This window comes from Camponotus vicinus, unplaced genomic scaffold, assembly GCF_025532165.1.
Source record: "Camponotus vicinus isolate PSW18456_S1 unplaced genomic scaffold, iyCamVici1.0 SCAF_2, whole genome shotgun sequence".
Lineage (NCBI taxonomy): Eukaryota > Metazoa > Arthropoda > Insecta > Hymenoptera > Formicidae > Camponotus > Camponotus vicinus.
In genome coordinates, this window is record NW_028141956.1 from 17,668,172 (window position 1) to 17,691,124 (window position 22,953).

The 22,953-nt window shown below is 35.6% G+C and overlaps 2 protein-coding genes across 4 annotated transcripts in view; one reads left to right on the forward strand and one right to left on the reverse strand.

Annotated features, from left to right (window-relative positions):
* Positions 1–19,899, forward strand: part of LOC145966891 (kelch domain-containing protein 4) — a 119,563-nt gene extending 99,664 nt beyond the window's left edge. For all 3 annotated transcript variants that reach the window (XM_083091318.1, XM_083091320.1, XM_083091322.1), the window contains one exon: positions 19,715–19,899. In XM_083091318.1, coding sequence (XP_082947444.1) covers positions 19,715–19,875 — 161 coding nt within the window. In that variant the 3' untranslated portion in view covers positions 19,876–19,899. The remainder of the gene's footprint in view (positions 1–19,714) is intronic.
* On the reverse strand, positions 11,260–11,979 carry LOC145966901 (uncharacterized). Its single transcript, XM_083091335.1, has one exon. The coding sequence runs from the start codon at positions 11,977–11,979 to the stop codon at positions 11,290–11,292; it is 690 nt and encodes a 229-aa protein (XP_082947461.1). The 3' UTR covers positions 11,260–11,289.
* Positions 19,900–22,953: the final 3,054 nt, after the last annotated feature.

The window sequence follows — 22,953 nt, forward strand, 5'->3', positions numbered from 1 at the left end:
AGAATCAAGATATTACCAGATACCTACAAGGACTATCTGCCAAAAAGGACTCCAATTACTCACTTTGGAAAGCGATTAAACACATCAAAAGACCAATCGTTAATGTCCCATCTATCAGGAATCAAAATGGATCATGGGCTAGAAATAATCAAGAAAAAGCAGATCTCCATGCTAATCACTTAGAAAATGTGTTTAAACCTCACAATAGCCCTACTACTGACCACATGTTACCTATGGATGAAAACAATGAAAATGTTCTTATTAAACCCATCTCCCCTAAAGAAATTGAGAGAGAAATAAAATGTCTCAACACGTTTGCGATTGCTGGACGCCTCGCGTCGAGCCGGCAACAATGCTCACGACAATGAAATCTTGTCAATTATCGAAGAACTTCGCGAGGCCGGCATTATTATAAATTAAACTATGCGTCGACGATACGTGTCATTCGGTCAATGTTCTCGGTACCGAAATGTCGATTAATAAATTTGGATTATCGCTTGGAACGTCGAATAATTTGTAGTATCAATGGAATGGATTATTGAGAAATTACGTTCGCGATAACGCTTTCTGCCAGACTACTACCGGCTTTGACGCAAGGTCGCGCAAGATTCAACGCGTAGCGCAACCGGAAGCTGATACTGACGCCGTCAACAAACGATACGTGGATAAACTTTTGAGAGATCGACAGGGAGAAATTGAGCAAAAAATTATCGCGCTTGAACAAAGGTGCAGGCGCTACGAATAATGATGGACGAGATAAAGAATGTGCTGAGATATGCAACATCTGACTCGGCACAGTAAGCGAGATATACTAATATCGCAATATTAATTATGCCTCGATCAAACGTGCGAGAGAAGAAAAATATCTCCGAAAAGCGACAACTAGTCGAGGAATTACATGCTCCGGCGAGAAGAAATTTTCCACGAAGACGCGTCATTGTACGCGGATACGATGATCTGTGGCAGGCGGATGTGGTCGACATGCGTTCGTACTCTCGACTCAACAAGGGTCATAAATACATACTCACAGTTATCGATGTGTTGAGCAAGTATGCGTGGGCCGTACCCAAGAGTCCGTCAAGAGTAAGAGCGGAAATGAAATGTCCGAAACGATCGCAAAGATTATTGAAGACGATAAAAGGTGTCCGAAAAATTTTCAAACCGACAGAGGAAAAGAATTTTACAACGCGAGTGTGCAGAAACTCGTGAAGAAACACAACATTAATCATTACTCGACATATTCCGTTATGAAAGCCTCGGTCATGGAACGATTCAACCGTACTTTAAAGAACAATATGTGGAAAATGTTTACGTTCAATGGAAATTACAAATGGATCGACGAGCTATTTCGACTCGTCGCGGAGTACAATACGCGAAAACATCGTACCATCGGTATGAGACCTGTCGACATCACTCCGGCGATCGCTGAAAAACTTTTAAATACGGTGTATAGCAACGTAAAAATTGCGGCTCAGGCAAAATTTAAAGTAGGCGATTCGGTACGCGTGAGCAAATACAAGACCATCTTTGAAAAAGGTTTCACACCTAATTGGACGACTGAAGTTTTTAAGATTGTCGAGGTGCAAAAAACTAATCCCGCGACATTCATACTCGAAGATTCGCGTGGAAATTCCGTCGCTGGAGGATTCTACGAATACGAGTTACAACGCGTCGCTAACCCCGACGTATATCTCGTGGCAAAAATTTTACAGAAAAAGGGTGATGACGTATACGTGAAATAGTTGGGAATGGATAAATCGCACAACTCTTGGATACATAAAAATAATCTATTGTAAACATTTATTAAAATATATAAAATATATATAAAATATGTGTATAAAAAATATAAGATATAAAATATAAAATGTATAAAATATAAAAATATAAAAAATATATACATGGTTATGTACAAAATATATACAATTAATAATAAACAAAATATACATTTATTTACAAAGGTATCCTATAATGTCCCCACGGTAACGTATCGGTGGTTTCGGGTACGATGTACCGCTTGTCGTCGTACGGACTCAGAGCAATTTTTGTCTTGCGGATCGTGTATACTTGGTGCAGTTTCGATCGTATACACGACTGCTGACGTGTCATTTCAATTTCTTCATGCAAACACCGCGTGTAATCGTCAAACGTTATTGTTCTCGCGACAATGTTGCTCTTGACGCCTTTAACTTTCTTCGTATCCTTTTTCCCATCGACTCGTAACGCGTACATCTTTGCTCTGAGCCCGACAAATTCGGTCATTATGGCACCGTTGTTTTCGACCTTCATTAGACCCGGTATCTTTTTATTTACAAGCGGTATATCGTACGCATTGTCCATCGCATAATCGCTCGTGTCGAATCTGTTGACGTCGCGCTTCATATTCTCATATACGTCTTTGCACTCAATGTGATATATGAGACTGTCGGTGTCGGTGTATAAGCACCGGCAGGAATGGTGTTCCGGTATGTATGTGTTGACGGTCGACGTCATATGTACACACGCAAAGCTCGCACGTACGTGAGTCAAGAATTTATTCTTCATTTAATTTTATCTTTTTATATAATTTAATTATTATTTAATAGAATAAATGACGGCCTTTGGTGCACGCCGTTCAGCCGCATTTCTTAAAGAAAGAAAAGAAAAGTATACCGAAAAGTATATCGATACTAGAGCACACGAGACACGTATAGAAATAGCGCAGTATCCCGCGCGGTATATACCTGTCTCGCTCGCATTCTTTCGTTCGAGCGTCGAGTGAGAGAAACGGCTATTGGACCTCTAATTCGGTACCACGTCTTGTAATGCTTTCTCTCTCGCTCTTGTGATGTGCGCGAAAGACGCAACATCGGAACACCCTCCACTACTTTACCCCCACTTCGCTACCCGGCCCACGTACGTGCGCGCTTCGCTTGTGTTAGTATGACGTCTGTGTGTTGTGAATGTCAACACAAACATACCGGGACACCATTCCTGCCGGTGCGTGTACATGACCTTACATTTGTCGCGATACATTGGCGCCATATACTCGTGATGAAACTCGTACAAACAAGTCTTGGATATGTCGAGTATGCACATACCCACGTAAATTGGTTTGTAGAATTTCACCTCGAGATTTCGCAATTCCACAGCTATTAAATTTTCTGAAAAGATGCTTCTGCTGTGGAAATTTGGTTTTGCGATCATTGCCTCTGCGTCGTATCGCCCGTCCCAGTGCGTTATGAGCCTAACATCTACACGATTCCGCACATTTTCCATCGTTTTGCCAAATACCTCATTGTTCATTAATTTGTATAAATTTTTTTCGAAATCGTTTTTAACCAATGTTCTGAAATGTGTATTTAGTTCTATGTAATTTTGAAGCCAGGGAGATTGCGAAAACTGGAAAATTCGATGTATTTTTGTTATACGAAGACCGTGACGCGTACACTGCTGCAGGTTGCGGTAGTGTATCACGTAACGCTTTTTATCGTATAACGTTGCGAGCAGCTCTCGCTTGCCAGGTGGTTTGTCGCGTGTCGGGCAAAACGGTAGGTCAGCGTGCGCATCGTGAAGATGTTGCGGGTACTCGAGATCGACTTCGAGGATATAGCCTGTAGGCGAATCTAGCGCGATCGATGATACGTTAAAATTGGACACGTCGTCGACCCATCGAAAATCGGCATAGAGCAACGGCTGACACATTGCCTATCCGTACAAGTTATTTATCGAAATACATCAAGTATGATGATGGTTTCGATGGATCGTACGACTCCATGTACTTGTTATTAGCACGAGTGTGTCTGTTGGAACATTGACTCAGACCGCTGCGTATACGATAACCATGTCGACGTTGGTAAGCAACTCGAACGTAATTTTCGTATGCTTCAACATGGCATCCCACGTGTATCCGGGGAGAGTATAGTAATACGCGGGGTCGAGTCCGTAACTTTCGATACATTTATCGCGAAAGTTTTCGAAAATATCGGCTAATAACAAGACGATCGATTTTGAGGTACAAGTCGCTATATTCGCCTAGCGTCCGAATGGAGAATCGCGTCCAGATATTCTCGGCGTGCGCGTAATCGCTCTCGGATATAGTTTCGCCGGTCAAGGAACTGTAAAATGATTCGCGCGGTGGTAAACACGTATCTTGCAACCTATCTACAGAATCGACGTATTCGTACGGAAAGACGCCTTTCCGTGTTAATAAACTGAAATTTTCTGCAGATAAATTTTGAAATTGTGAATGTAAAATTTTGAGTATCTTTATCTTTTGAGTATCTTTCTCGATGCGAGAAATTTGAATGAATCGATAAAACGTAATTTTACTTGTTTTTTTTATTTTTCTTCCTTAACATCAACATTTTTGGTAAACGAAATATATTTCTCTTTTGTTATCGGAAGTAACTCGATTTTCCTTTCGAACGCTGTGGCTATTTCCTCGATAATAAAGTGTGAATCGTAACCGGATAAATTATGAAAAACTATCGGAATGCAAAAAGATTCTTTATAATTTAAATTACAATTTGAATGCGCGGGACCTCTGTACCGTCCGGTCGGATGGCAATAATTGCATACGCGTGTATCGTCTTCCGCGAATGGTTTTTCACATATATGACATTGAGTGGCGCTATGAACTTTTTCCACTCTTCGGACGTCAAATCTACCATGGGGACATTAGTTGTTAAAATATTTTTCACACGCAGTGCTATATTTTTAAGGTCTTCGACGAACCATGCTATACAATCAGCACTGCGACGCGAATGGCCGATAACGATTCATCGTACGAACAATGTATATAATAGGCTATACTAAATATTGGTGATGTTGGTACGCGTTTTTCTCTTCCTCCATCTTGGCCAGAACGCATTCTAGGTCAGCATATATGACGAATGGAAGCCGCTCCTTCCGATTAAAGTTTTTGAACTCGAGCTACTTGTCCTTATCGCTCGGTAACCGGATAGCGCAACCATTCATCTCACGGTAGTTGATCGTATGCGACTGCAACTTGTCGTCTGAACTAAAATAATGCAGGCATCTGTAAAAGAAAAAAATTTTTTAATTAAGATTTGAACAATTTGTTATATAACTTATAATTATTTAGAGCAGATATATTTTTGATTCTTGTGTTTGCTCAGTTGCGAGCCGGGATAAATTCTTGATCCACGTGAAATGTCCAATGTTGTTGCCGTTTTCCACGTACAACAAGTTGACGTGCTTATCCCGCTTTTGCTCCGTAAGACGTATCGGAACAATGCCTTCGTTTTCAATGCTGTACATATTGATCGAAATGTCGTTAACAAGTTCAAATTTCTTAATCTGATTCACAGTCACTGGAAACTCAATGTCCCGGAGATTCAGCACTGTCGCGTAATGCGTATACGAGGATTCCCGTTCCACCTTTCTTTTGGCGAGGTATAGGGCGGCGATCACTGCTCACGCGAACATGTATTGTCTTTTGATTGCACGTTAATCACCGCTCTTTTCATTATAATCTCCCGCGGCAATTTAATGTGACATCCCGCGCGCATAGGATTATACTTATTTATATTTACAGTCAAATTTAATATTCGCGACAGTGCCCACCCGCTGTCGCGTTCCTGAAACTCTTCCAGCGACGCTAGGGGCTAAGGGTGGGCTCGATGACGCACCGTTCGTACCACTCACGTAAATCGGACGTGCGAAAGAGTTCATAGTTTCTCGTATTGATACTTTTGTTGGCACGTTTATTTCCGATCACGAATTCACCGTTAAATATAGTATTTACTTTCACATTATAATGTTTTTTCATAATGTTCTTCACATGTTCTAACCCAATGTCTTTGGCGTCCTCGAGAAATTGGCGAGGTTCGATGTGATTATAGTTTATCACCGCACCAATCAATATGCGATTCTCGAACGCCGTATCAATCTCACGCCACATAAGTCCATTTTGTTGCGCGCTACATCCGGCACCCGCGTGTACAAAACGTCCGCGTAACGAATTTTTCAGACCTTCGAGGCGCGCGATCCGAGCAATCAGCGATTGTCGATTCCTGATCGATAATCGCGGTCGTTTGATTCGACTTTGCTCTTCCAACGACTCGATGTATTGGTTGCATCGTTGCTCCTACACAATGTAATCTTCCAGCGAATTCACCAAAGTGGACTGCTCTCGCAAATTTTGTTCCTCCATATTGTAACACTTGCGAAATGTGCTTTCCAATGACTGTTCTGATGTACTTTAGCGAAAATACTGGCGGGGTGTGCCTCTTTATCATGATTTATATACTGTCTCGTGCATTGTTTTATCATCGAACATTCTAGAATGATTTCATCTTAAAAAATTCCCCGGATTAGCGTGTGCAATTTAACCTTGATAATTTCGCGTTTTGTCACGTACATTTGAAAAATCTAACGTGATTGCATCAGGAGCAGTCGCACATCGGCGCTTGATTTTAGCGCATTCAGCTAAATCTTTGTCTAGGGGTGATGCGCATTTTAACTTTGGCGGTTATTTTTTCGCGTTTTGTCACGTACATTTGAAAAATCTAACGTGATTGCATCAGGAGCAGCCGTACATCGGCGCTCGATTTTAGCGTATTCAGCTAAATTTTTATTTTGATGTGCAATTTAACCTTGAAAATTTCGCGATTTGTCACGTACAATTGATCGCATCGGGAGCAGCCGTACATCGGCGCTTGGAAATTTTTGTTATATTCAGCTAAATCTTTGTTCTGGAGATGATGATGTTACCGCAGTCGTACATCGGCGTGACAAAATTTTAGAGGAAATTAAAATGTTGCATCAGCAATAATCCCCTCTACATTGCAATTTGCGAGACTATTTGAATTGATATTAATTCTAATACGATCAGTATTGCATCAATCGCGCGTGTGAAAGGTTCACTGCTGAAGAAATCAACATGAATTTTTACGTTCCGATTCCAAACAGCGAAACTCCACCGTGTAAGAAACAAAAATGCGACACGTAAGAAAAAGATTTAAAAATTTTGTTATTTATTAAAATTTTTTAAAAATATTGGTCTAATTTATATATTTATATAGCATTTAGCTTCGTCGTACGACTTGTACACTTGGAAGAAAATACGCTCTAACCGCGACGTCGTATAAGTATTTAGATATTGGAATAAGCGTTGGAGCTGTATCGTATGTGGAGCTGATTCTTTCCACAGGATATGCGTCGATGCCGTTGCCACGGATGGATTCCGTCGCTCGTTAATTAAATGGGCACGTCCGACCTCCTCCCACATACATCCCTATCTTTCCTGGAGGCTTACCCCGGCCCTATTTTAGGGTCCATCCGCCACTGCTATTTGGTACAGTGGGGATTTTAGTATATACTAGAGGGATTTTGGGGGATGTGGTCACTCTACGGCGTTGTGCTCGTCGGTGCCGTTTCATACGGAAGGCCAGTCGGAAGCCAGCATGCACGCGAATACCTCCACCGGCACTTATTTGGTCAGCGAGCGACCTTTCAGGGATCCTCCGTGGCAATCGGCATTGCATCCATCGAGTGAGATACCAACATCGCTCTGAAGTCGCACATCACTGTGTTAAAAAGCAGCATTAGGTGTGAGGTCTGGATAGCTCAGTGATCTAGAGCAGTTGCCCGGAAAGCGAAAGACTCGGGTTCGATTCCCGATCCAGCCACATGCGCCTCACATATTTTTCTAGTCTGCGAATATTGTTTTCTAGCAATTATTCGTTAGGCTGAAAAAGTGTGTGAATGCTCTCTCCACAGGATATACGTCGATGCCGTTGCCACGGATGGATTCTGTCGCTCGTTGATCAAATGGGCGTATAGACACGTCTGACCTCCTCCCACATACATCCCTATCTTTTCTGGATAATCGATAATCGAGGCAATCAAATAGTATTGCCTTTTTCAACGTGGAATTTGTTGATGCAGAAGCAAGCAGACATTGACTGTTTTCTACAATCGACTGCTCCCCCATTAAGGATTGGAGATTTAACGATCGAAGTGCATCAATCAAAAATGGTAAAACTCACATTATGCGACAATTCTTTGTATATGAAACCACAAACATTATTACATTTATTTAATTTTGAAAATTGTATCGATCATATGCACAATTGGTTATGCGAGAATACCTATCGTAAATTAAAAATTTAAACAATTTGAAACTGTATTACAACGTAACAATATTACTACTGTATGCGATGCTGTAAAAACGATATGCGAGAGTGATGTCTTTAACAGCGAATCATTAATCGATTGCGAATTATTAACATGTGCTGTAAATGATATTCTTTACGATGCGTACAATAAATAATTATTTTTATTCCATCTGTGATTTTAATTCTTTCCTTCCATACGAATAAGAATAGTTGGTAATTTTCTCAACACGCTCCACCAAAGATGTAGAGAAATGCTGAGGTAGATAAGACGTGATGCTCTAGTTAGAATGAGACAAAAGATATTAAAAGATATATAATGAAGAGGAGTCTGCGACATTAGAATATTATTTCTTTCGTTGTTCTTCTGTGTTTCGTTGGTCTTGTGTTTCGCTGGTCTCGTGTAATGGCTGAAGAAGACGTTTTTATAATCGATGATGAAGATAATAATGAAGATGTTATTATCATCGACGAGGATATTGAAGAGATTATTATCATTGAAGATGACAATATAATGGAAATCGATAATCTGGACGAATCAGACGAGGATGGGTCTAATATAGAATTAGAACCCTTGGAAGATAGTGATTATGAGAGTGATATATATAGTAGTGATAAACTAATACAAACTAAACATCGAAATTTAAACGAAATAATAACATTAGAACATACGAAGATATGTTGCATATCCTACTATTATATGGAAAATGAGTCTAAATATTGTACCGAGTGCTTCCTTAGATTATTGTATCTATTCTTAGAAGCTGGTTCTGTTCGAGAACATAGAATCACATATTATAAACATTTATCTAATATCTTGCAAAGAATGTAAAAAATCTTTGCATCAAATAATACCATGCAACATATGTCCCATTTGTACAAATTAAAATAAATGGATCATGGATAACATTGTAAGTAACTTACAATTTATAATACATCAAAAGTATCCTAAAATAAATTATTAAAAATAATGAAATGTATGTCTTTTTTCTGTTCCAGGAGCGACCTCCCCTCAGCCCGGCGCATCGCCCCCTTAGCCTTCCAGGAGCAGCCTTCCCCTTAGCCCGACGCATCAACCCTCGCCCCCCCATATATTTTAAAATTAATTTTTATATTTTATATTAATTTTTATATTTTATATATTTTATATATTTTATTATTATTTTATTAAACACACACACACACACAAATGTATTATTACACAGATACACTTTAATAAATGTTATATTTTTAATTGTAAAAAAAATTGCAATTATTTACGCGCCTCTCCTTGCGTTTTCATCCTTTGCACTATCTCTCTCGCGCTAGTTATAAGAATTTATCGTTGTCTCTCTCACATGCATCATTATTCTCACGATATTATCGTTCTCTTTTTCGCATGCGTCGTCTCGCGCTATCTCTTTCTTTCGCGTTAAGTATCAACATATGTAGTTGTCCTCTCACACTTAGATAGAATAAGTATAGTAATCTCTCTCGCACGCGTTGTTCTCGCGCTATCGTTCTCTCTCGCGCGCTAATTGTAAGTCTCGCGATATTATCGTTCTCTCTCGCACACGTTGTTCGTGATATTATCGTTCTCTCTTTCGTACGCGGTACCTTCGCGCTGTGGTTCTCTCTTTCGTACGCGTTGTCTTGCGCTATCGTTCTCTCTTTCGTACGCGCTATGGTTTTCTCTCTTTCATATGCTCGTCGCTATCACTCACTCACTTACCTATCTTTGCGTCGTCCTTCTCCCACCTATGCGCCATCTTACAATGCGTTGTCCTTGTCCCACATTGACGCCATCCTTGTCGCACTATCCTCTTCACACACTTAGCGCTATCCTTTTCCCACACGTAGCGCTATCCTTCTCACACCTTAGCACCGTTCTTTCCTCCTTCCCCGCGCGGACCCCTCGTCCATCGGTCGCGCCGCGGATCCGCCTTCTCCTCGCGGACCCCTCGTCCACCGGTCGCGGTTCTCCCTTCCCCGCGCGTGACGTCACTCCCGCCGCGCCGCGGTTCTCCTCGCGCCTCACCCCCCGAGAGGACCTGGGTTAGAACCCGCCTAGCTATACTACTAATGTCTTCCACATTCTTCTTGAATCTAACTTATTTTCATCAATCATATTTTCATAATATTGCTGTTTCTTATATTTTATAAGTTTAACAACTACATTTCTTTCAATTTTATACAGCAACCAATCCTGCTCTGCTCCCGTATAAACCGCTTTCCCATATGCCCTATCCCTAGCAATTGCCGTCCTTCTTATATCTTCTGTAAACCATACTTTCCCTTCCCAAACTTTTGGTATTTTAAATATTCTTTCAAGTGCAACAACATCTAACGCTGCAACTATATTTTTTACAAAAATACTATCCTTTCATTTATATCTAACTCCCACCTTACATCCATTCTCCACTGTAACTCTCTAATGAAATTCTTAATATTCATCCTCTTATATGCTTTTCCCCTAAATTCTTTATAACAACTTTCCTTTTATCTTGTTTCAAATTCAATTCTTACCCATGCATGATTCGTAATTCTCAATTACAGTTACACACTCACTCAAGTTCAAACTCGCAAAAACTAAATCTATAAGGGTACGACTATTAACCGTCACCCTTGTTGGTTCACAAACATATTGCTTCAATCCTAAACATAACATAGTATTTCTTAACTTATTTGAGTAGAACGCATCCAAACTTAAATCTATGTTAAAATCACCTATCACTATACACACCTCTTTTTCAACCATATCTTCAACTAAATCCTCTATGAATTTTATAAAAATTCCATCCGCTGAACTAGGTGAATGGTATAATACTACAATTGTACTTCTATATCATTTTACATTCGCCTTTATCACAATACACCAACAATTTCCTATGATCTTCTTCACCATTACAGTTTCATATATAATATCATTTCTAATGTAAACAACAACTCCTCCCGTATACCTATTTTCAACATCACATCTCACGTGGCTATAGCTTCTAATATTTATTTCAAAATCTTCTATATTCTCATCTACTCTCGTCTCAGGTAACGCAACTATGGCCGGGCTTCTTTTCTTCATTACTTGATGGAAAATCTCATCTTTATGCTCTAGTAAACTTTATATACATTATATACATTACTTTGTATACATTATTTCTTCACCTCTACCCTGTAATTGCTAATTATCTTTTTCTTATCCTATTTTCTTCCTTTCCTCTTCGATAGCCTTCTTGAGTGTCGGACACTCCCTACTCAGAGCACTATGCTTTTCATTTATCTTCAAATTATAGGTTTTATTTTTATACATATAATTTACACATTTTTCTTTCTCAGCTTTACAATGACTGATCTTATGATCACCAGCACATTTCGCACATGATATCGGTCGCGTACAATTTTTCGCAATATGATAAAATCCCCAACAATTGAAACACCTCTTTACGTTAACATAGTCTGCAACGTGACATTTCCTCCATCCAATATTTATTTTCCCCTTTTTCAACATCTTCACATACGTTGTATCATCCACTTCAATTATCAGTGCATCTTCTCCTCTCTTCATTCTAGTCGTACTGTTGTCTTTATTCCGTTTTCTAATTATCTTCTTCACAATTTTAATATGTAATCCTTTTCTTACTTCATCCAAATGATTCTGTTTTATAATCATTTCTACGATTTCATCCTCTTCACAATTCATTTTCTCTTCATCCAGATTAAAAATTTTTAATTTCGGTTGAACACCCTTCGGTTCTATTATTTGGCACTTATCTCCCAATTTGATCACAACAGTTGATTTTAGTTGCTTCAATTCCTGCTCGCTTTTACATTCCAGGATGAGTGCACCTTTCCCTCCTTTTCTCAACTTTGATACACCTATCGGCATATTTTTGATATCAATGTTATCTTTTACCGCTTTTTTGTCCTCTCATTGCTGTTCCTTCAGCTTTATTATAACATTTTCTTTTTTCTTTCCTTTGGTTGCATTACAGTAATTACGCGGGGCATCTCCGGTTGACATAGTATCCACATCATCTCTTTCATTTCCTCCAACTCTTTCTTAAAACCCTCTAATTCATTTCTAATTATATCTGTAATTATATTATTTATTTCATTTTTACTAACCATTTCATCTCTGACTTTTTTAACCAACTAATCTACCTTAGACTCCATATCAGATCCTTCTACTTGAATGTCTTCTATATTCGACGATTTGCGTTCTCTCACCGAACTTGCTTTTCCTTTATTAGTACTCTTTATAGTAAATATCTCACATTTTCCAGGACAGGTAACGAGTTCATTCACCGCATTATATACTTTATGTAATTTATGGCAACTTGAATAAAATATTTTCTCACAGGGTATACATTTTATTAGTTGAGTTTTAGTTTCCTTTTTATACTGCCTACATATTAACTACTTCTCACTCTGCAACACCTCCATTGCTCATTGTCCTTTGATAACTATAAATTCTTCTTTATCGACTTTTAATTAGCACAGTATACGCTGTCAGCGGCAGCAAGGTCGCCAAGACGTCACAGGTCAGCTCTTAATAATTCTCAGCCACGTAGACAATTTCTCATGTTCCAGTTTTCCAATGAAATAATTTCAATTATACACACCAAATAATTGTTCTTGCCACTAGCTAGTATCCTCACTAGCTTACCGCTTTTAACTACATATGTGGTGCAAATACCAAAATTAACAGAGAGAGAGAGAGAGAGGGAGGGAGGGAGAGGGTGAGGGAGGGGAAGAGAGAGGGGGTGGGAAGGGGAGGGGAAGAGAGAGAGGGGGAGGGAGGGGGAGAGAGAGATGCTGTACTATTGTTAGTTCCAGACCCTTGAACGGATGGGCCGTATGGAAGAACGTAACCTACTTACCCCGTGAAATACTTTATAGGGCGTGTGTATGGATCAGGTCGGGCGAATGTGAAGGGCCTGACACAGATCAGCGACCGCAGGTTTCTTTAACGCTGTGTTTCTAGGACTATTCGCTCGATGGTCTCTTTTCGGTAAAGGAACTTAATCCTTCTTGCGCGGGATGGGACCTAGTGCGATCCCAGGATTCAGAAAAGAAAACGGGTTAAATAATTACATCATACATTAAATTAAAAATACAACATATTATTTAAAAAGATAAAGAAAGAATAAAAAAAAAATTTATTATAGCGCTTTTAACTATTTGTGAGTGGGTGTCAGTGTATGTATTATATTTCCGCGGGTGTTACATTGGTTCGGAGGTCATCAGTCAGAATATACAAAGAGGAATTCACGTTAAGAATTTGGTTCTGATTGGTTATTACAATAAATATAATTAATAAAATACAAGAAATAAGAAATTAAAAATGATGTGTAATAAAAGTATGAATAACGCTTGCTCATTAAAGGAAGTATAAAATTCGTCGCTTGCGCATATGTGTTATAATTAGAATTAAAATCGAAAACTTCAGAAAAAGACATCAGGTTCAAATTATCTTGGCCTTGCCATATGTTCTCAAGGTCACTGTCCTGAGTAACGTTCAAAAGATTTTAGCCGTCATTCGTTATTTATTAAAAAGTTATTAACAAAAGAATTTCCACGAATTATATGCAACATGCGACTATATGAATTCCTAAGCAATGTTGATTTGATTTCTAAGAAGGTCAAGGTTATTTTAACTTTCTATGCAAAGCGAGGTCCACCCCACATAGGGTTACCATTTCAAAAAATTGTAATGCCTGACTTCCAAGTCTAAAATGCCTGATTTTTAATAAAAATGCCTGACATTTGTTTTTCATAAAACACTAAAATAAAAAATTGCTTAAAACTATGTAAGAAATATTAAAATAAAATTTTAAAATTAAAGCAAGGTTAAAATTACAATAAAATAATATTTAGTGATAAAATTAAAATAATATTAAAATTAAAATAATATTTAAAACGATTCATTCGATCATATTTATTTCGAAAGTATTTATTTAGATATTCAAAATAATGAAAATTAGATTTTCAATAAACATTGAAACAGTTATAAATTATATATTATATAGAATATATAAACGAATATATAAAGAATATATAGAATATATATATATATATATATACAGGGTGTCCTAGACCACCCGTACACCCCTTTTCTTTCAAAAACTAAGCATTTTAGAGAAAAACGTTTTGGACAAAAATTGTATGGTTTTGAGGGGAACATAAGATGGTGTCATTGGTTTGACCTTGGATGGCATCGTTAAGGTGAGGTCAAGGATACCTTTAATTTCTTAAATGGAACCACCTATTTTTTATTGTATATTCTTATAGCTTATGTCGAGAGCTTTCCAAAACACTATAATAAAGTATTTTTTCATCAAATACTTTTCGAGTTATAAGTCTTGAAATAATTTCTTAATTTTACATAAACCATAAAATATCTAGTAAAATATTCATTTTTCGATTATCTTACCGTAATACTTTTATGTACAAAATAATGAGAGGAATCAATTGGTGTAAAGAAAACACATAGTTATTTCGAAGAAAAAATATGTAATTCGCAATTACGTTTTTTCTTAAAAATAACTATGTGTTTTCTTTACACCAATTGATTCCTCTCATTATTTTGTACATAAAAGTATTAAGGTAAGATAATCGAAAAATGAATATTTTACAAGATATTTTACGGTTTATGTAAAATTAAGAAATTATTTCAAGCCTCATAACTCAAAAAGTACTTAACGAAAAGGTACTTAATTATAGTGTTTTGGAAAGCTCTCGAGATAAGCTACAAGAATATGCAATGAGAAATAGCAGGTTCCATTTAAGAAATTGAAGGTGACCTTTATGTGACCTTCAAATTACTATCCAAGGTCAAATTTTTTCCACCATCTTCTGTCCCCCTCGAAGTCAAGCAACTTTTATTTGAAACATTTTGTTGTACATTCAAGAATAAAAAAGTTATTGGGATGGGTAACTTAAAATGGCTCACCCTGTATATATATATATATATATATATATATATATACAGGGTGGGCCATTTTAATCTATGCACCCAAATTTCTTTGTACCTAAGACAGATACGGAAAAATGATTCAGACAAAAGTTTTATGGTTTCGAGGGGGCCATAAGATGGTATCATTGGTTTGACCTTGAAGAGTTATTTGAAGGTCACATGAAGGTCACCTTTAATTTCTTAAATGGAACCTACTATTTGTCATTGCACATTCTTGTAGTTTATCTCGAGAGCTTTCCAAAACACTATAATTAAGTACTTTTTTGTTAAGTACTTTTTGAGTTATGAGGCATGAAATAATTTCTTAATTTTACATAAACCGTAAAATATCTTGTAAAATATTCATTTTTCGATTATCTTACCTTAATACTTTTATGTACAAAATAATGAGAGGAATCAATTGGTGTAAAGAAAACACATAGTTGTTTTTAAGAAAAAATATGTAATTTGCAATTAACAATTCCATATATATATATATATATATATATATATATATATATATATATATATATATATATTTAACTCTCCATTTCTATTTTTCCATGCGAAGCGAGAAACCATAGACCTCTCACTGACTTAGAAGTAGTATGGGATAAACCTCGTTTCGCGCTGACTCAGAGATGATGTGGGGTAGATCTCGTTTCGAATAGAAAATTGCAAACCCATGTGGAATTGTACAATAATAGACCTCGTTTCGCGCTGACTCAAGAGTGATGTGGGGTGAACCTCGCTTTGCATAGAAAGTTAAAATAACCTTGACCTTTTTAGAAATTAAATCAACATTGCTTAGGAATTCATATAGTCGCATGTTGTATATAATTCGTGGAAATTCTTTTGTTAATAACTTTTTAATAAATAACGAATGACGGCTAAAATCTTTTGAATGTTACTCAGGACAGTGACTTTGATAACATATGTCAAGGTCAAGACGATTCGACCTTGGTGTCTTTTTCTAAAGTTTTACCTTAAAATTTTCTAAATTCGCTGAAACACCGGTCTAAGTTAAAAATACAATGATAAAATTAAGATAAGAGATTCGCCAAGTCTGAGCTCGAAAATTATTCATCTATTCCGATTTCTCCAAAAACTAGTGATAATATAAAGGAAAATAATATAAAGAAGATGGGAAATTAAAGGAAAATAAAAGGGAGAAAAGAAAAAAAAATAGAAATGGAGAGTTAAATATATATATATATATATATATATATATATATATATATATATATATATATATACAGGGTGACCCATTTTAACTTAGGCAGCCAAATAACTCGAAAAATAAGCAAGATAGAGAAAAATGTTTTAGACAAAAGTTGTATGGTTTCGAGGGGGCCATAAGATGGTATCATTGGTTTGACCTTGAAGAGTCATTTGAAGGTCACGTGAAGGTCACTTCAATTTTTTTAAATGGAATACCCTATATATTTTTGTACATTCTTGTAGCTTATTTCGAGAGCTTTCCAAAACACTATAATTAAGTACCTTTCCGTTAAGTACTTTTTGAGTTATGATGCTTGAAATAATTTCTTAATTTTACATAAACCGTAAAATATCTTGTAAAATATTCATTTTTCGATTATCTTACCTTAATACGTTTATGTACAAAATAATGAGAGGAATCAATTGGTGTAAAGAAAACACATAGTTGTTTTTAAGAAAAAATATGGAATTGTTAATTGCAAATTACATATTTTTTCTTCGAAACAACTATGTGTTTTCTTTACACCAATTGATTCCTCTCATTATTTTGTACATAAAACTATTAAGGTAAGGTAATCGAAAAATGAATATTTTACAAGATATTTTACGGTTTATGTAAAATTAAGAAATTATTTCAAGCCTCATAACTCAAAAAGTACTTAACGAAAATGTACTTAATTATAGTGTTTTGGAAAGCTCTCGAGATGAGCTACAAGAATGTACAAAAATATATAGAATGTTCCATTTAAAAAAATTGAAGTGACCTTCACGTGACCTTCAAATGACTCTTCAAGGTCAAACCAATGATACCATCTTATGGCCCCCTCGAAACCATACAACTTTTGTCTAAAACATTTTTCTCTATCTTGCTTATTTTTCGAGTTATTTGGCTGCCTAAGTTAAAATGGGTCACCCTGTATATATATACAGGGTGAGCCATTTTAAGTTACCCACCCCAATAACTTTTTTATTCTTGAATGTACAACAAAATGTTTCAAATAAAAGTTTCTTGACTTCGAGGGGGACAGAAGATGGTGGAAAAAATTTGACCTTGGATAGTAATTTGAAGGTCACATAAAGGTCACCTTCAATTTCTTAAATGGAACCTACTATTTCTCATTGCATATTCTTGTAGCTTATCTCGAGAGCTTTCCAAAAAACTATAATTAAGTACCTTTTCGTTAAGTACTTTTCGAGTTATGAGGCTTGAAATAATTTCTTAATTTTACATAAACCGTAAAATATCTAGTAAAATATTCATTTTTCGATTATCTTACCTTAATACTTTTATGTACAAAATAATGAGAGAAATCAATTGGTGTAAAGAAAACACATAGTTATTTTTAAGAAAAAACGTAATTGCGAATTACATATTTTTTCTTACTTAGCTCCATCCAGTAGAGAGTGAGAGTAAGTTGATTAACTTATCATTTTTGATAATTTAACGATTCGGAGAACGCTTGAGAGTGGCCGGTCGAACGAACGCACGTGCACTATCAGTTTCGAGAATATTGCCGTATATATTTAGATTTTTAGCAATCTTTCCGAGGACCGGCAGATCTTTGTTTTAAAATTCTTTAGATAGAGGCAATGCTCAATAACCGTACTGATAAATACGGGATAGTTGAAATCTCTTATGACAACTTTTCGTCTCGTAATTCGCGACTTTTATTTAGATTTTAGTTAACGCTATCTCGAATGATCATTCTCCGTATTAGATTTATATGGTTCAAATGTTATATGCGCGGGTTAGATTGCGTTCTTTATGTGCTATCATTATTTTTAAGAAGGATCACTTTGTTTCTCGAGTGCAAACCGATCCTTGATTTCTTTCTTCCACGATATCATTTCGAGGAAAGAAAAGAATCGTGGAGTCCACCGGACGAATACTATTGTATTGAACCGGAATAATACTATTGAATTGAATACTATTGTATTGAAACTATTTTTGTCTTTGGATAGTTTATATATTTTATAAACGTGTCATGAGAAGCAAGCGAGCTCATTATCAAGTACAATCATACATGAATCAAGTACATCAAACAAAAAAAGCAAGGAAATTCATATGAAACAAGTACCCACACAGCACATGATATCATTCGAATATTCTATACTCATACTGTAAATATACGTTACAGATGTAATATACTGAGAATAATCCCATAACATCTCTTGTTGTATATTATTTTTCATATATTCTCAGAATATACTTTGAATATCTCGTATTAGTATATTCTTTCTCGTATATTTTCAGGATACTCTATAATATTGCATGTGTTTCTTCATTTTGCCGCTACGCGCGCCACCAAACTCGTACTTAATTTTTGGTGAAATGGACATAAAGAACTGGTACTAACATGAATTCCAAAGTTTCTTCTTTTTTCTTTTTAGTTAGTTTAATTTATAATAAACTGACTTAATTTAAAATAATTGGTCTAATAATCTGGATTCCTTGTTGGAATTCAGAATATTAAACAGATTATTTGAAATTAAAATGAGAAGTAATCCATTTATTGCATTTATTAAGGTATTTCATCTATTACCGAGTGTACTTACATAATTGTACATAGATTATCGAGATCAATATTTCAATAAGAATCATTTAATAAACACTAATAGGTGTTTTTCAAACGTTTTATATTCCATCTATTAGAAATAACATTTTTGTCTGAAGTTTTGTTTATAAAGTAAATAATTTCACATTTTTATTTATTTTTTACATCACGAAGAATCTATTTTGTATTCTACATATAGTCCAACTGTCTTCTATATTCATATATAATTTATTAATGTAAAAATATGCTTAAAATATTCTAAAAATATACTCATAATATACCAAGAAATATTCTGAGTATATACTGAGTAGGTTTCTAAGGCAGACATAGGAACATCCTCCGTACATTCTCAAAATATCATAGTATGTATATCGAATATTAGTGGGATATACACAATCTACGTTTGCGATATACTGAGTACATACTCAGGATCTACCTGTGCTGTATGGGTAATACTAAAGAAGAGTATAAAAGAAGTTGAATATTGTGATTTAAAATAAGTAATCTTGAAAATTATGAGTTTTAGAAAAAGATATCAAAAGTAAAAATATTTATTTAATCTTAATTAATCTTAAAATACATAAATAAAAAATATGGATTCTTATTTAAAAAAATTAAAAATTTATTTCGACCTGTCTTTTTATGAACTTTACTTAAAATACTTAAGTCTAAGGTTACTTTATATCCTCTTCAATCAGTTTAAAGTCACTTTACATCCATAGTAAAGTCATTTTATATCTTCTTCAAAACGTCGAAATTTTTATTTATCTCAAAACATTTTTCTTAAATTACATTTTTAAAAATATTTGATTGTTAATGTAAAAAAGAATATATATATACATACATATATACACATATATAACTATAATATGTGTATGTGTGTTATATAGATTGCCGAAAATTGGATGAGTGGAAAACTTTGAGATTAGATGATTTGTCATCCCAAACATGGTTCGATTCTTCAGAAGAAAATGAAGACGACAGTAGCGATCAGGAGCTAAGTGACGACAACGGGCTGGATATTAATGAAAAACTGAAAGAGGAAAAATAATAAAGAACAACTTATTTTATGTAATTTTTATATATTTCCTTTTTAATCAGAAGTAAGATTCATTTGCAATTTTCGAGCTGTTTTGCGTAATTGTGCACTTTGCAATTCATTTTAATAACGAGTTGTACATAATTTAGTGCATAACATTCAGTCTCAAGACCGCTTATGTCAAAAGTGCATTAGAATCATAATCCTATATGTTGTAAATTTTCATTAAATGTTTTCTTTCCTTAAATAAAATTTTTATTTTATTAAAAATAAAAATTAATCTTTATTGCTTATTATTAATTATATATTTTTGTAAATATTTAATAATACAAATATTTTTTTAATTAAAGCTCTTAAGACTTTACAATTATACTTTACTATTACAATTATATCGAATTATGATATTAGTAGTAATAGTAGTAATAGTAGTAGTAGTAGTAGTAGTAGTAGTAGTAGTAGTAGTAGTAGTAGTAGTAGTAGTAGTAGTAGTAATAAAAGAAGCGAATGATAATATTCGAAGTGTAATGTTCAGATTTTTATTATAAAAACAAATTATCATCAGAATTAAGGATCTGTGATCTATCAAATTTTTTGTTTTAAAAATTCTCAAGTTTTCTTGTAATCCTTTTTCTTTTGGTACAATAGTATCTATTTTTCAAATTTTTTATATTTTTTAAGAAGGAAATTTCAGTTAGTTCTTCTACATCTAAATATTTATCAACGAAGTCAGAAATAAGTCTAATTATATGGGAGGGTCCCGTTAGCGCACAATGCGATAGCGCACCAACCCGATAGCACACGAAAAATTGAACACAATTCCCGATAGCCCACGTCCCTTTAGCACACATCCTGATAGCACACAAGGTTCCACATGGGTTTGCAACGGGGTGGGGGGATTGGGGGGCGGGGGTGCAGTCTGTGCGTGTACTTTCTCATTGGTGTGCTATCGGGATTGTGCGCGATTTACTTTGTGTGCTATTGGGATGTGTGCTAAAGGGACGTGGGCTATCGGGAATTGTGTTCAATTTTTCGTATACTATCGGGTTGGTGCGCTATCGCACCGTGCGCTAACGGATCCCGCTCTAATTGTATAGGCCTGCGAGGGTCAGTTACAAAACGCAGAGTAGGTGAATCTGATGGATATTTTTTGATGCTGAAAACGAATCTGGTCGCAGAATTACTCCAACACGTCAAATTTTTGAGTAATTTATAGTTAAATAGTCCAAAAATGGTTATTTCGGCAAATTTCATGAATTTATTATAGAAGAATCTAATTTTTTGAAATATTTCTGCCAATGGCATCATAAGGTACTAGTCTTCAGTTCTGAAATCCATTTTCGATTGCCACTGCACTATTTTTTTTCGTTGAGATATACAAGTATGAAGAAAAGTTATAAGAAAATTTACGTTAAAGAAAATTTACATAGACATCAATATGGCAGAGCCATATTAGATCTTGAAATTTGAAAAGGCTTACTGTTAGGTTTGGATGTCAAAGAAAGTTTTATAAAAATATTGTTGCGCCCCCGCGTCTCGTCCCTGCGGATGTATTCGCCACCCGTTATTCTGTCGACGAAAGAAGATCGCGCGCGTTGTCAAGACGTTGTTTTTAACGGTTGTCAGAGAGTCTGAGCCTAGCTGTTAAGCTGAGCGATCGCGCGTTAATCCGTGTTCCGTTTATTCTGAGTTATTGTATGTTTCTCGTGATTCTATTAAAGTTTTTGTGTTTCAAAGAACCGTGTTATTATTCCCGAGTGCGCGATATGTGAGCGTATGCTGATAGTTGTGCCGCGCGCGTTTCGATATACAGGGTGTCCCATTTTAAATAATACGCTCAAATATCTCCGAAACAGTGCGTTAAATAAAAAAGTGTTTCAAACAAAAGTTGTATGGCTTGAAGGGGGCCATCAGATGGTGGCAATGATTTGACCTTGGAGAGTCGTTTGAAGGTCACGTGAAGGTCACTTTCAATTTTTTAAATGGAATCCCCTATTTTTTATTACTTATTCTTGTAGCTTATCTCGAGAGCTTTCCAAAATATTATAATTAAGTTAGTTTTCATTAAGTACTTTCCGTTATGAGGCTTGAAATAATTTCTTAATTTTACATACACTGTAAAATGTCTTGTAAAATATTCCTTTTTCGATTATCTTATCCTAATACTTTTATGTACAAAATAATGAGAGGAATCAATTGGTGTAAAGAAAAAGCATTGTTGTTTTTTCTTTATACCAATTGATTCCTCTCATTATTTTGTACATAAAAGTATCAAGGTAAGATAATCGAAAAATGAATATTTTACAAGATATTTTACGGTTTATGTAAAATTAAGAAATGATTTCAAGTCTTATAACTCAAAAAGTACTTGAAGGAAAATATTTTATTATAGTGTTTTGGAAAGCCCTCGAGATAAGCTACAAGAATATGCAATAAAAAATAGGGGGTTCCATATAAGAAATTGACGGTGACCTTCACGTGACCTTCAAATGACTCTCCAAGGTCAAATCATTGACACTATCTGATGGCCCCCTTCAAGCTATACAACTTTTGTTTGAAACATTTTTTATTTAACGTACTGTTTCGGAGATATTTGAGCGTATTATTTAAAATGGGACACCTTATATATACAGGGTGTCCCATTTTAAAACGCGCACCTCGATAATTCTTCAACGAAGCATTTTCAGCAAAACTATTTCAGACAAAAGTTGTATGATTTCAAGGGGGACATAGGACGGTTTCATTAATTTGACTTTCACGTGAAGGTCACTTTCAATTTTATAAATATAACCGCCTACTTTTTATTGCATATTCTTGCAGCTCATCTCGAGAGCTTTCCAAAACACTATAATTAAGTGCCTTTTCGTTAAGTACTTTTCGAGTTATGAGGCTTGAAATAATTTCTTAATTTTACATAAACCGTCAAATATCTTGTAAAATATTCATTTTTCGATTATCTTACCTTAATACTTTAGTAGTATAGCTAGGCCAGTTCTAACTCAGGTCCTCTCAGGGGGGTGAGGCGCGAGGGGAACTGCGGCGCGGGGGAGTGTCGTCACGCGCGGGGGAGAGGGAATCGCAGCGCGCGGAGAG